General features: G+C 40.6%; 1 protein-coding gene across 1 annotated transcript; it reads right to left on the bottom strand.

Moving 5' to 3' along the window:
- Positions 1 to 13,693: 13,693 nt before the first annotated feature.
- On the bottom strand, positions 13,694 to 15,184 carry LOC142178375 (uncharacterized). Its single transcript, XM_075247720.1, has 4 exons — positions 14,704 to 15,184; positions 14,483 to 14,535; positions 13,930 to 14,322; positions 13,694 to 13,792 (listed from the first exon to the last, which is right to left on the bottom strand). The coding sequence occupies exons 1-4, from the start codon at positions 15,182 to 15,184 to the stop codon at positions 13,694 to 13,696; spliced, it is 1,026 nt and encodes a 341-aa protein (XP_075103821.1).
- Positions 15,185 to 15,838: the final 654 nt, after the last annotated feature.

Here is a 15,838-nt window from a genome sequence, read left to right as displayed (position 1 = left end):
ATGTTTCGAAAGTCAACACATGCCTCTACCCAGAAACTGGTATCACAATATCCACGGACTACTAAGAGTACTACATACAACAGTTTGAAGGAAAAATAACACTGTTTGCCTCGGATACATGAGATAACAGAACATAATAAAAGATAGAGGAGACGCCGGGCTTGCGGACACCTGCAAGGCTACCTCGGTGTCTCGGTGGACTGAAGGCTGGCTCCCCTACTGCTGCTGATCAAGTGCCGCTCCGGTATCTGCACAGAGTGCAGAGTGTAGTATCAACACAACCAACCCATGTGCTGGTAAGTGTTTGGCCTAATCCCGACAAGGTAGTGACGAGGCTAGGACCAGACTCCAGATAAACCTGTGCAGTTACATAATATACAACAGAAATATAAACAGGTAATAACAGTTTTAAAGGGAGGGGGAAACATGCTTCGGGGACACATATCAATTATATCAGAAACTTAATAAAGTATGGAAAACACTCGATGTCTACAATCAATACAATAACAATATTGTTGCAGCGCGAAACCCGATCTATTATCATTTAGCATTGTTGCGGCGTGCAACCCGATCCATATATATAACTGTTGCAGCGTGCAACCCGATCCAATATAATATCTGTTGCGGCGTGCAACCCGATCCACATATATAACTGTTGTGGCATGCAACTCGATCCAATATAATATCCGTTGTAGCGTGCAACCCGATCCACATATATAATTGTTGCAGTGTGCAACCCGATCCAATATACAACCAACAATAATCATAATTAACCATCTCAGCAAGGGATCAATAATAGACTACACTATCCCGACAAGGGAACTCAACAGTACAAGTATATACGTCCCGGCAAGGGAGAAACAACCATAACCAAACTTGTTTCAACATCTAACTATCTCAACTATAACTCAACTAGTTTCAATATCTAACTACCTCAGCTATAACTAAACTTGTTACAACACCTAACACGAAGAATCATCAACCTAAGCATCCGTAATATCAATTAAGAACACAATGCAAGGGAACCTCAACTCAACAATAGCCCGGCAAGGGGACAACATAATGATCTCTTCTCTTTCTCACTTTTACTTCACAATTCACTTCACAACTCGAGCCAATGCCCTAGAGTTTCGATTATCACTTATACTTTCACAATTCATTATACAACTGGAGCCAACGCTCCTCAATGTTCATAGGTCACAATTCTTTCCACAACTTTACACAACAAATAAAAATCTTCGCCAAGACATGAATAATACAACGAGATCATGAAAATCACAATATAAGACTCACGGTCATGCTTGACACCAACGCATAGATACTCGTCACCATGCCTATACGTTTTACTCAACAAGAAACAAATAGCAAATAGGACACAACTCCTAATCCCTCAAGCTAAGGTTAGACTAAACACTTACCTTGATGCCTCGAAGACAACTCAAGCTTCAACTATAGCTTTACCCCTCGATTCCTCCGCCAATTCGCTCATATCTAGCCACAAGTTACTTAATTATGTCAATAAACGCTAAATGAATCAATTTGAATACATGAAAATGAGTTCTTAAAAGTTTTACCCAAAAATTCAAAATCGCCCCTGGGCCCACGTGGTCAAAACCCGAGGTTCAAACCAAAACCCAATTACCCATTCCCCTACGAGCTCAAATATGTAATTTATTTTGAAATCGGACCTCAAATCGAGGTCCAAATCCCCAATTTTTGAAAAACCTAGGTTCTACCCAAAACACCCAATTCCCCCTATGAAAATCATTGATTTGAAGTTGAAATCATGTTAAAAGATGTTAATGATTGAAGAAAACTAGTTAAAAAATGACTTAAAATTGATTTGGAGAAGATATGTTGTTTGAAAAATCGCCTCTTATGTTTTTGGGGTTTTTAAAAATGAAAAATGACTGAAAATCCTGTCTATTTATACCCCTCTCACACCCCCTGTGCGGACCGCACAAAGTCGACTGCGGCCGCATAGCAGGGCCCTGTGCGGATCGCACAAAGTCGACTGCGGCCGCATAGCAAGGCCCTGTGCGGATCGCACAAAGCCGACCACAGCCGCACAACCTTCACCGCGCACCGCACAAAGTCGACCGCGGACCGCACTGGTGGGGTTTAGAGACCTACAATTTCTGGTTTTAAGCCTAAAACATCCCGAAACTCACCCGAGCCCTCGAAACTCCAAACCAACTGCACACAAAACCTGAAGAACATCCTACGGACGTATTCGTGTAATCAAATCATCAAAATAACATCAAGTTAAATCTCAAGATCAATGAAATCTTCTCAAAACTTCTTTAACATCAACTTTGCAATTTAAGTCCAAATCACGTTATATGACATTCGTTTTTCACCAAATTCTACAGAAATATCTTAAATCATATATAAGACCTGTACTGGACGCTGGAACCAAAATATGGGCCCGATACCATCATGTTCTAATCAAATTTCATTAAACAATTTAAGAAAACAAGTTTCTTTGAAAATTCATTTCTCAGGCTCGGGACCTCGGAATTTGATTCCGGGCATACGCCCAAGTTCCATATTTTCCTACGGACCATCCGGGATTGTCAAATCACGGGTCCAGGTCCGTTTATCCAAAATATTAACCGAAGTCAAATTAGCTTATTCTATAATCAAAAGTTATCATTTTTCACAGATTATCATATTTAAGCTTTCCGGCTACGCACCCGGACTGCGCACGCAAATCAAGGTGACTCTAAATGAGGTTTTCAAGGCCTCAAAACACGGAGTTTCATTTTAAAACAAGTGATGACCTTACATTCTCCAGCTCTAAAACAACCGTTCGTCCTCGAACAGACAGAAGAAGGAGGTACCTGAGTCGGGGAAAAGATGGGGATAACGGCTCCGCATATCGGACTCAGACTCCCAGGTCGATGCCTCAGGAGGCTGACCTCTCCACTGAACACAAACAGAAGGAAAACTCTTCGACCTCAACTGACGAACCTGCAGGTCTAGAATAGCTACCGGCTCCTCCTCATAAAACAAGTCCTTGTCCAACTGGACAGTGCTGAAATCTAACACGTGGGATGGATCGCCGTGATATTTCCGAAGTATGGACACATTAAACACTGGATGCGCGACTGATAAGCTCGGCGACAATGCAAGTCTATAAGCCACCTCGCCCACTCGATCAAGAATCTCAAAGGGCCAATGAATCTAGGGCTAAGCTTGCCCTTCTTCCCAAATCTCATCACGCCCTTCATAGGCGACACTCGGAGCAATACCCGCTCACCGACCATAAAAGCCACATCTCAAACCTTGCGGCCTGCATAACTCTTTTGCCTGGACTAAGCTGTACGAAGCCTATCCTGAATAATTCTGACCTTATCCAAGGCCTCCTGAACCAGATCTGTTACCAACAACCGAGCCTCTCCCAGCTCAAACCATCCGACCGGAGACCGACACCATCTACCATACAATGCCTCATAAGGAGCTATCTGGATACTCGACTAGTAGCTGTTGTTGTAGGCAAACTCTGCTAAAGACAAAAACTGATCCCACGAGCCTCCAAAGTCAATGACACAAGCTCGAAGCATATCCTCCAAAATCTGAATAGTCCGCTCGGACTGCCCGTCCGTCTGAGGATGAAATCCTGTGCTCAACTCAACCTGCGTACCCAACTCTCGTTGAACTGCTCTCCAGAAATGCGAGGTAAACTGCGTACCTCAGTCCAAAATGATAGATATAGGCACACCATGAATACGAGCAATCTCCCGGATATAGATCTCAGCTAACCTCTCGGATGAATAGGATACTGCCACAAGAATGAAATGCGCTGACTTGGTCAGCCTATCAACAATGACCCATACTGCATCGAACTTCCTTCGAGTCTGCGGGAGTCCAACAACGAAATCCATAGTAGACCCGCTCCCATTTCCACTCGGGAAGCTCAATCCTCTGAAATAAACCACCAGGCCTCTGATGCTCATACTTAACCTGCTGACAGTTCAAACACCAAGCTACATACGCAACGATGTCCTTCTTCATTCTCCGCCACCAATAATGTTGTTGAAAATCCTGATACATCGTTGCAGCCCAGATGAATAGAGTACTGGGAGATACTGGCCTCATCTAAAATCAACTCCCGAAGCCTATCCACATTTGGCACACACACTCGACGCTGCAATCTCAAAACTCAATCATCATCTAGGGTAACCTGCTTGGCACCTCTGCGCTGCACCATGTCTCTAAGGACACACAAATGGGGATCATCATACTGCCGATCACGGATACGCTCCAATAAAGAAGAATGAGCGACCGTGCAGGCCAATACATGATTAGGCTAAAAAATATCCAACCTTACAAACTGATTGGCCAAGGCCTGAACATCCAAAGCAAGCGGCCTCTCACCAACCGGAATATAAGCAAGGCTGCCCATACTGGCTGACTTCCTACTCAAGGCATCAACCACCACATTGGCCTTTCCCGGATGATATAAGATAGTGATATCATAATCCTTCAACAACTCCAACCACCCCCTCTGCCTCAAATTCAACTCCTTTTGCTTGAACAAATGCTGAAGACTCTTGTGATCCGTGAACACCTCACATGCCATGCCATACAGATAATGTCTCCAATCTTCAATACGTGAACTATGGATGCCAACTCTAAATCATGAACTCGATAGTTCTTCTCATGAATCTTCAACTACTGCAAAGCATAGGCAATAACCTTGACATCCTGCATCAACATTGCACCAAGCCCAATAAGGGAAGCATCACAATAAACTGTATAAGGCCTTGATCCTGTGGGCAATACCAACACCGGTGCCGTAGACAGAGCTGTCTTGAGCTTTTGAAAACTCGCCTCACACTCGTCCGACCATCTAAACTAGGCACCCTTCTGGGTCAACCTGGTCATCGGGGATGCGATAGATGAAAATCCCTCCACAAATTGGCGATAGTAGCCTGCCAATCCCAAGAAACTCCGAATCTCTGTAGCTGATACTGGTCTAGGCCAGTTCTTGACTGCCTCAATTTTTTTCGGATCAACCTGAATACCCTCTGCGGACACAACATGACCCAGGAATGCAACTGAACTCAACCAGAACTCACACTTCGAGAATTTAGCATATAACTGACTATTCTCAAGGTCCGAAGAACCACTCTAAGATGCTGATCGTCCTCCTCCCGGCTGCGGGAATATATCAAAATATAATCAATAAAGACTATCATAAACAAATCCAAATAAGGCATGAACACTCGGTTCATCAAATCCATAAAAGCTACGGGGGCATTTGTCAACCTGAATGACATAACCAAGAACTCATAATGCCCGTACCGAGTGCGGAAAGCTGTCTTAGGGACATCAGATGCCCTAATCCTCAACTAATGGTAGCCAGATCTCAAGTCAATCTTCGAAAATATCCTGGCACCCTGAAGTTGAGCAAACAAATCATCAATCATCGGCAATGGATACATATTCTTGATTGTAACCTTGTTCAACTGCCAGTAATCAATACACATTCTCATCGATCTGTCCTTCTTCTTAACAAACAACACTGGCACACCCCAAGGCGAAACACTCGGCCTAATGAAAACCTTCTCAAGCAAGTCTTGCAACTGCTCTTTCAACTCTTTTAACTTAGGCAGGGCCATACGATACGGCGGGATATAAATGGGCTGAGTGCCCGGAGCCAAATCAATGCAAAAGTCAATATCCTTGTTGGGTGGGATACCCGGCAGGTCTAAAGGGAAAACATCAGGAAACTCTCGAACAACAGGCATAGAATCAATAGAGGGAACCTCCGCACTAGAATCACGAACATATGCCAAATAGGCCAAACATCCCTTTTCGACCATACGCCGAGCCTTCACATAAGAGATAACACTACGGGTAGAATGACTAGGAGTCCCTCTCCACTCTAAACGAGGCATACCTGGTAAAGCTAAGTCACAGTCTTGGCATGACAGTCCAAGATAGCGTGGTAAGGTGATAACCAGTCCATCCCCAATATAACATCGAAATCGACCATGTCTAAACGCAACAAATATACAGGAGTATCAAGACCCCCAATCACCACAATAGAAGAATGATAAACTCGATCAACTACAATAGAATCACCCACCGTTGTAGACACATAAACATGAACACTCAATGAATCACTAGGCATAACCAGATACGGTGCAAAATAAGATGACACATATGAGTAGGTGGACCCTGGATCAAATAATACTGAAACATCTCTATCACAAACCAGAACCGTACCTGTAATAACTGCATCTAAAGCCTCAGCCTCGGTCCTAGATGGAAGAGCATAACATCGAGGCTAGGCCGCACCACCATAGACTACATCTCTGGGATGACCTACAGCTGGCTGGCCTCTACCGCTAGCGGCCTGAGCTCCACCTCTAAAGCCTCTACCTCTACCTCTAGCACCTCTACCCCAACCCCTAGCTAGTTGGGCGGTCTGTGGAACACCTGGTGCCTAGACCATAGCACAGGAAACCTACTACTGCGATTGAGTACCCACCAACCTCGGACAAGTCCTCCTGATATGACCATACTCACCACACTCAAAACATTCACCTGAGTGTTGTGGCTGAGGAAACTGAGACTGACCCTGGCAACCCGAATGACCACCCCGAAAACTCTGGAGTGGCGGTGCACTGATAGGAGCTGGTAGTGTACTGTAGGACTGCTGATCGGAATACCGCTTCTGCAGACCATAGTTACCTACAGCGCCGTGAGAGACCTAAAGCGCTGACTGAAAGGGCCTAGGAGGATGGCCTCTACCATATGAATCCCTACCTCCAAATGAGGCACCACTGAATCTACTTGAATGACGGGGCCTCTTATCCGACCCATGACCACCTCCCTACGACAGGACCATCTTCACTCTGCGGGCCACATTGGCCGCCTCCTGAAAAGTGATCTCACTCCCAGCTTCCCTAGCCATCTGAAGGCGAATCGGCTAAATAAGACCATCAATAAACCTTCTCACCCTCTCTCTCTCGGTAGGAAGTATGACAAAAGCATGGCGGGCTAAGTCGATGAACCTGGTCTCATACTGGGTAACCGTCATGAAACCCTGCTGGAGGCGCTCAAACTGCCTCTGATAAGCCTCTCACTGAGTAATGGGGAGAAACTTCTCCAGAAATAGCTGTGTGAACTGCTACCAAGTAAAGGATGGCGATCCGGCTGGTCTAGCTAAGCAATAATCCTTCCACCAAGTCTTGGCGGATCCAGACAAGCGAAATGTAGCAGAATCGACCCCATTGGTTTCAACAATACCCATGTTCCTAAGAACCTCGTGGCAGCTGTCTAGATAATCCTGGGAATCCTCAATAGATGCACCGCAGAAAGTGGAATTGAAGATCTTGGTGAACCTATCTAGCCTCCATAAAGCATCGGCAAATATAGCCACTCCATCACCGATCTGAGCTACCACACCCAGCTGAATTGCTCCAATTTGCTAAACCGCTAGAGTCTGAATCTGAGGGGCTACCTACTCCGGAGTGCGAGTAGTAGGAGTTTGGACCCTCCTCCAGCCTAAGAGATGGCTGGTGCTATAGGAAGCAAGCCCGCTTGGGTGACACTCTCCATGAGGCCCACTAATCGAACAAGAGTATCCTGAAGGACTAGGGTAGCAATAAACCCCTCTAGGACCTGACCTGGGCCCACCGAAACTGGCTGAGTTGGAACCTCATCATCAAAGTCAACCTGAGGCTCCGCTTCTGGGGATACTTCTCGGGGCTGAGCTCTACCCCTACCTCGGCCCTTAGCACAGCCTCGGCCTCGCCCTCTACCCCTCGTAGGAGCTACTGCTAGGGGCTCGGGCTGTTGAGCGGTAGATGAGGAAGCGCGTGTTCGCGCCATCTGTGAAAGAACATAGTAGAAATTCAATTAGCATTGAGAAACAGAACCGCACGACATGAAAGAACAAATGTGAAGTTTTTCCTAACTCTGTAGCCTCTGGGGATAAATACAGGCGTCTCCGTACCGATCCCTCAGACTCTACTGAGCTTGTCCGTGAATTGTGAGACCTATGTAACCTAGAGCTCTGATACCAACTTGTCACGACCCAGAATTCCTACCCTCGGGAGTCGTGATGCTGCCTATTCGTAGAAGCTAGGCAAGCCACGTACTTAGAAATCTTTAACTCTTCTGTGTTAATCCTTTTTACAACTCATTTTAACAAATGATAAACACCTACATGATAGCGGAATATGAGATTTAAGCAGAAGTCTTAAATAAATATAAAAAAAATGTTTCGAAAGTCAACACATGCCTCTACTTAGAAACTGGTATCACAATATCCACGAACTACTAAGAGTACTACATACAACAGTTTGAAGGAAAAATAACACTGTTTGTCTCGGATACATGAGATAACAGAACATAATAAAAGATAGAGGAGACACCGGGCCTTCGGACGCCTGCAAGGCTACCTCGGTGTCTCGGTGGACTGAAGGCTGGCTCCCCTACTGCTGCTGATCAAGTGACGCTCCGGTATCTGCACAGAGTGCAGAGTGTAGTATCAGCACAACCACCCCCATGTGTTGGTAAGTGTCTGGCCTAACCCAGACGAGGTAGTGATGAGGCTAGGACCAGACTTCAGATAAACCTGTACTGTTACATAATATACAACAGAAATATAAATAGGTAATAACAGTTTTAAAGGGAAGGGGAAACATGCTTCGGGGAAACATATCAATTATATCAGAAACTTAATAAAGTATGGAAAACACTCGATGTCTACAATCAATACAATAACAATACAATTGCGGAGCGCAACCCGATCCCTTATCATTTAGCATTTTTGCGGCATGCAACCCGATCCAATATAATATCTGTTGCGGCGTGCACCCGATCCACAAATATAACTATTGCGGTGTGCAACCCGATCCAATATAATATCTGTTGCGGCGTGCAACCCGATCCACATATATAATTGTTGCGGCGTGCAACTCGATCCAATATACAATCAACAATAATCATAATTAACCATCTCGGCAAGAGATCAACAATAGACTACACTATCCCGGCAAGGGAACTCAATAGTACAAGTATATACGTCCCGGCAAGGGAGAAACAACCATAACCAAACTTGTTCCAATATCTAACTCTCTCAACTATAACTCAACTAGTTTCAATATCTAACTACCTCAGCTATAACTAAACTTGTTACAACACCTATCATGACGAATCATCAACCTAAGCGTCCGTAATATCAATTAAGATCACAATGCAACGGAACCTCAACTCAACAATAGCCCGGCAAGGGGACAATATAATGATCTCTTCTCTTTCTCACTTTTACTTCATAATTCACTTCACAACTCGAGCCAATGCCCTAGAGTTTCGATTATCACTTATACTTTCACAATTCGTTATACAACTGGAGCCAACGCTCCTCAATGTTCATAGGTCACAATTCTTTCCACAACCTTATACAACAAATAGAAATCTTTGCCAAGGCATGAATAACACAACGAGATCATGAAAATCACAATATAAGACTCACGGTCATGCTTGACACCAACACATAGATACTCGTCATCATGCTTATACGTCGTACTCAACAAGAAACAAATAGCAAATAGGACACAACTCCTAATCCCTCAAGCTAAGGTTAGACCAAACACTTACCTCGATGCCTCGAACACAACTCAAGCTTCAACTATAGCTTTACCCCTCGATTCCTCCGCCAATTCACTCATATCTAGCCACAAGTTACTTAATTACGTCAATAAACGCTAAATGAATCAATTTGAATGCATGAAAATGAGTTCTTAAAAGTTTTACCCAAAAATTCAAAATCGCCCCGGGCCCACATGGTCAAAACCCGAAGTTCGAACCAAAACCCGATTACCCATTCCCCCACGAGCTCAAATATGTAATTTGTTTTAAAATCGGACCTCAAATCGAGGTCCAAATCCCAAATTTTTGAAAAACCTAGGTTCTACCCAAAACACCCAATTTTCCCAATGAAAATCATTGATTTGAAGTTGAAATCATGTTAAAAGATGTTAATAATTGAAGAAAACTAGTTAAAAAATGACTTACAATTGATTTGGAGAAGAAAGGTTGTTTAAAAAATCGCCTCTTATGTTTTTGGGGTTTTAAAAAATGAACAATGACTGAAAATCCCGTCTATTTATACCCCTCTCAAACCGTCTGCGCGGACCGCACAAAGTCGACTGCGGACGCATAGCAGGGCCCTGTGCGGACCGCACAAAGTCGACTGCGACCGCACATCAGCGCCCTGTGCGGACCGCACAAAGCCGACCGCGGCCGCACAGCCTTCACCGCGCATCGTACAAGGTCGACCGCGGACCGCACTGGTGGGGTTCAGAGACCTGCAATTTCTGGTTTTAAGCCTAAAACATCCCGAAACTCACCCAAGCCCTCGGAACTCCAAACCAAGTGCACACAAAACCTCAAGAACATCCTACGGACTTATTCGTTTAATCAAATTAAATCTCAAGATCAATGAAATCTTCTCAAAATTTCTTTAAACATCAACTTTGCAATTTAAGTCCAAATCACGTCATATGACATCCGTTTTTCACCAAATTCTACAGAAATATCTTAAATCATATATAAGACTTGTACCGGGCGCTAGAACCAAAATACGAGCATGATACCATCATGTTATAATCAAATTTCATTTCAAATTTCTTTAAACAATTTCAGAAAATAATTTTCTTTGAAAATTCATTTATCGGGCCCGGGATGTCGGAATTCGATTCCGGGCATACGTCCGAGTCCCATATTTTTTCCAACGGACCCTCCGGGACCATCAAATTACGGGTCCGGATCCATTTACCCAAAACGTTGACCGAAGTCAAATTAGCTCATTCTATAATCAAAACTTATCATTTTTCACATATTATCATATTTAAGCTTTCCGGCTATGCGCCCGGACTGCGCACACAAATTGAGGTGACTCTAAATGAGGTTTTCAAGGCCTTAGAACACGGAGTTTCATTTTAAAACAAGTGGGGTCATCACAGAAGAAGGAGGTTACGCTTGATGATTTCGAGCTGCCTGATAACTTCTCCCAGTTGGTTAAGTTCGACAAGCCTATACAAGATGAAACAACACCCGTGCATCAAGGTAGAACAAGGCAGTCGGGAAAGTATGCCTAATTACCATTTCTCCCTTTATACAGTTCTGGTGGCAGCACCTCGGTTGGACCTCAAATATTTCACCTCAAGCACCCATTTACTAGTGTTATTGGTCAAAATGTAGACCTTGAGTTGTTGGATCAATTTCACAAGTGGTTATACAACGGTACCGACACAGGTCCAAAGAGGTTAGGTTGCACAATTTGATACTTTTATTCCAGTATTCATCTTTTACACATCCACTTCATTCAACAATTATATTTTAATTTCTATTTGTTTATATAGGAGGAAGGCCCTGTATTCTATAAATGACAACCAAATTAAGCCATGGTTGGATCTTAGAGTTGAAGAGGTTGACAAGAAGGAGTGGTTATTTTCCCTTGCATACCCAGGACAAGTCCTTAATGACTCGGTAAGATTCAGTGTATTTAATTTGTAGATATTTTATAGATAAATTGTAGATAATTTGTTTTCTGAATGAATAGATGCTTTTGTATTTCTGATTGTAGATGTATTGTAGTTATTTGTAGTTTTGTGTAGAATATTTTGAGATAACATGTAGAATAAATGCAATCTCTTTTTGTTGCAGCACATTAATGTTATAATGTATTACTTGAGAAAAACAGGCAAGTATGGCCCCCACAACAACACCAGATTTACTACAACAGATGTGTTCAAGACTAGGATTGATCAGATTTATGAAAAGTTCAAAAATTCTCCTCAAGAAAAGAAGTTTTCTGTTGTCAAACCCCAGGATGTTGTAGCAGAATATATATTGGGGTATAGACTACTCACAAATGTTGCATGGGATGAAGTTTATTATGTCATCATGCCCATCAACATTGTAGAAAAATTCCACAGGGTGTTGGTTGTTTTTGACATTGCAGAAAGGTGTCTTTATGCGTATGATTCCATAGTCTCTTCACACAATCACTCTATTATTGAATCTTGTGTCGCAAGTTTTCTATTATTATCCCTTTGTATTTGTCATGCACCAGGTTTTATGGGATGCATAAAGACATCAACTTCAAGAATACAAAAGCATATATTAAGAAAACTGTTACCGACCCTCTTATCATTCAGTGGATCGTCGGTGAGATACCACAGCAAAAAGAAGGATCACTGTAATAAAAATCTTCTTTCTTTCTTTACTTTTAACCCTTTTTTTTCTGATGGTTTGGTAAATATTGACATTTATTTTTATCTTTTGTAGCGATTGTGGTGTATTTGTTGTTGTCTTTGCAGAGCATATTAGTATTGAAGAATTATCAATTCCGACAGAAGACCTTTATGATATTGACCAACACCGTAGACGCTATGGAGCGCTACTTTGGGACTATGCTAGAAAGAAGCAGGGGATTGGGGAAATTAGTGATAGTGAGGTGACAGGAAAATTAGCAAGGAGGAAAGGTGCACCAGCTTTGAATGAGAAAACACGAGTCCAGAGGAAGAAGAAGAAGTAGTTTGTAATGTTTGGAATGGAACATGTATTACAATTGCGTAGTTGATGATAGTTTATAAGACAGATGGTAGACAAGTTTTTGAACAATTTATTATGTTTTAATTGTAGTAGACTTGTGCTACAATTATAGTAGCCTTTGTTTGTTTTTTCTTATCCAGTATAGTAGTACAAATGGTAATAGTTTATATTCACTTGTTGAATATGTACAGTACTTGATCTCATTATTTTTAGCATTTAAATCCTTTGCAACTGAAATTTTATACATTTATTCTGATCTACATTATTTTCACTATAAAGATTCTTTCTACCTGAATTCTAATCTATATATTATGTTAGCTACAGATATAGTAGTTTTTTTGTAGTTATATTTGTAGATAATTTGTAGAATATTTTAACAATGTGTTTTGTTTCTTTTATATTTATTTTTTCAATGTAAACAATACTTCATCTACAATATTTTAAGTTTTTAACTACTTTTCTACAGATTTATAATGTATATACTCTGTAAATTCCAGATAATGTATTTTTTTGTAGTTTTATTGTAGATAAACTGCAAACACACATTAACAACTATGCAAAGGATTCCATATATAGTAAAAAGTTATAGATTATATATATAGAAAACATTCATAAACAAATCAATCTATGAAAGTATTATCTCAGTATAGAAACATCCTAACTAACTACATTATGATCTTATAAAAAACCAACGATTAGACATCAAAATCTGTTATCCAGAACAAACTAACAAATTTTATGAAATATTCTGTTAAATACATAAAATTTTATTTCATTTTTGGGTGCATTCTTGCAAGATCTTTTGTTATACCCTTCTCCTCCGCAGTTGCCGCATGAAACCTTGTACTTCTTTGAATTTATTTCATCATATATTTTGTATCTTTCTTTTTGAGGTCTTCCTGGCTACCTTTTCCCTCCTTTAGGTAGATTTACTACTTCTTCAGTTAAATTGTGGCACATTCCATTTGCTCTCATCAGGTAGCAGATTTACTAGTATTTCATACGTACGCAAGAGGTTCGCCCTTGTGTAATAAAGAGAACAATATTCTTCAAAAGACTCATCTTTTTGTCTTAAAGCAACCAAAGCATGTGGACAAGGTAGTTCATCAAGCTAGAATTGCCCACAACTACATTTCTTGTTTTCAAGACAAACAATATAGCGCCTCACACCATCTATTACTGTATGGATATAGTCTGTTGAAGCCCTCACCTATGAGTACATGACAAACAAAAAAACAATTCATATATGGTTAAAATCAAGCTATATACAAAATATCTACAAAAAATCTACAAAAAATCTACATTGTGCTGTTTATGAATTTGATTCAATAAATAATCAAATCTTACTATAAGCTTGTGCGACAATGTTCTGTTGTCATCTAACTCTTTGTTGAATTTGTATCCAAGGTATGTGAATGTACCCTTTGCTTTCAATAATTTTTCTTTCGTCCAATGTTCAAGAAGGGTTCTTATATACTCTAATAGTTCTACTATTGGCAACTCTCTTGCATATTTTGTTACAACATTCAATGACTCTGCACTGTTTGATGTCATAGTCCAAGTTCTGTTCACCGTAGCATGTACTCGAGACCATCTATGATATCCAATATCGTATAAGTATGCTTTAACACGGGGGTCAATCTCCTCAATATTTGACATCCTTTCATTAAATTCATCAAGTGTGTATGACCGCGCCGTGACAAAGTATAATTCACTTAGCTTAAGATGTCCTTTCTTGAACTTTGCACGTATATTTGTCCAAATATGCCACATGCAAGAATAATGTGGCATGCCGGGATAAACAATAGATGTTACCTTCAAGATACTCTCATTTCAATCCGAAACAACACACATATTTGGTCTTTCACCATACGCGAGCTTGAATTGCTCAAAAACCCACTTCCATGATATTCTCTGAATCAACAACAACATATGCCAATGGTAATATGGTACCTACATTATGTGGTAAGAAGTAATAATTGGTTGCAGTAAAAATGCAGAAGAAGACATATATATACAAACTACAATTATTCTACAATATATCTACAATTAATCTGCAATCTGCAAGTACTACAAAAAAACATACAAGCTACAATATTTTTACAAATAAAACTTCAGTACCTGCTGCATCCATTGTACTGGCTGTTAGCATTATTCCCCCGTATGCTGACTTTAAAAAGGTCCCATCAACTACAACAACTGGCCTACAATATTTCCAACCACTGATTGACGTACAAATCGCAACAAATACATACAAGAAGCAGTCACCGTCTGTCTTTTTCAATTTAACTACATACCCCGGATAAGTCTTCTCTAGAATATACAAATAACTAGGAAATTTGTCGTATGAGTCAGCAGGATGACCTCTCAAAAACTGTAAAGCCTTTTCCTTTGCTCTCCAGGCTTTCATGTAGGTTAGATTCACGTCGTGTTCAGACAACATGTCAAATTGAATGTCTTTTGGGGTGTAAATTGTCTTAGGATCAGAATATTTTGGAATAATCATGCTACCAACTACCATGGCAGTAGGTTTGCGTTGTATGCATGTATTGTCCACTAAAGAGCATGGGTGCTTGTTGTTGAAATTTCTGACCTTGGACATTGCAGAATCGTTTATGCTAGTTGCCTTGAAATGTCATGTACAGTTTTCACCAACATATATCAGTAGCTACAAAATAAATACATTTTAAACAATGGTTTAAAATTTAGATTAAAAAAAACCCTTTTGTAGCTTAAACAATCACATTATACAATATAAATACAACATAACTACAATTCAACTACAATTCTGTTAAACATTATCACAAAGAAAGCTGAAGAACTAAAAAATTACAAATAAACTACAAAATTATAAAAATAATAATCTTTGACTATTCATATATTCATACCTTCTAGCACTAGATCTTTTAACCCTGAATTGGAACTTGTGCATGACAGAATAGTGCTTCATTGCAGTTGCAATTGTTTCCTTGTCTTGGTATACTTGTTCTACTTCAATAGAACTTGGTGTACTATCTATTATTATTATACTTTTATATTCCTCTATAACGGGAGATGTTGGCATATCAAGTAACTTTAGTATTCCAGGAAAACCTGCATGAAAATAAGTATAAATATTGTTATCATCAGTTTGTAGAAAATTTGTAAATAATTTGTAGAAAGATTGAAATTCAGTAATTCATATTAATTTTTCAATTTTTTTGTAGTTTTAACGTAGAATAAATGTAGAAATTTTGTAGATATTATAGAAATCCAT

Source organism: Nicotiana tabacum, chromosome 3 (assembly GCF_000715075.1).
Source record: "Nicotiana tabacum cultivar K326 chromosome 3, ASM71507v2, whole genome shotgun sequence".
NCBI classification, from domain to species: Eukaryota; Viridiplantae; Streptophyta; class Magnoliopsida; order Solanales; family Solanaceae; genus Nicotiana; species Nicotiana tabacum.
The sequence above is the reverse complement of the archived record's forward strand: the minus strand, read 5'-3'. Positions and strand labels throughout refer to the sequence as shown.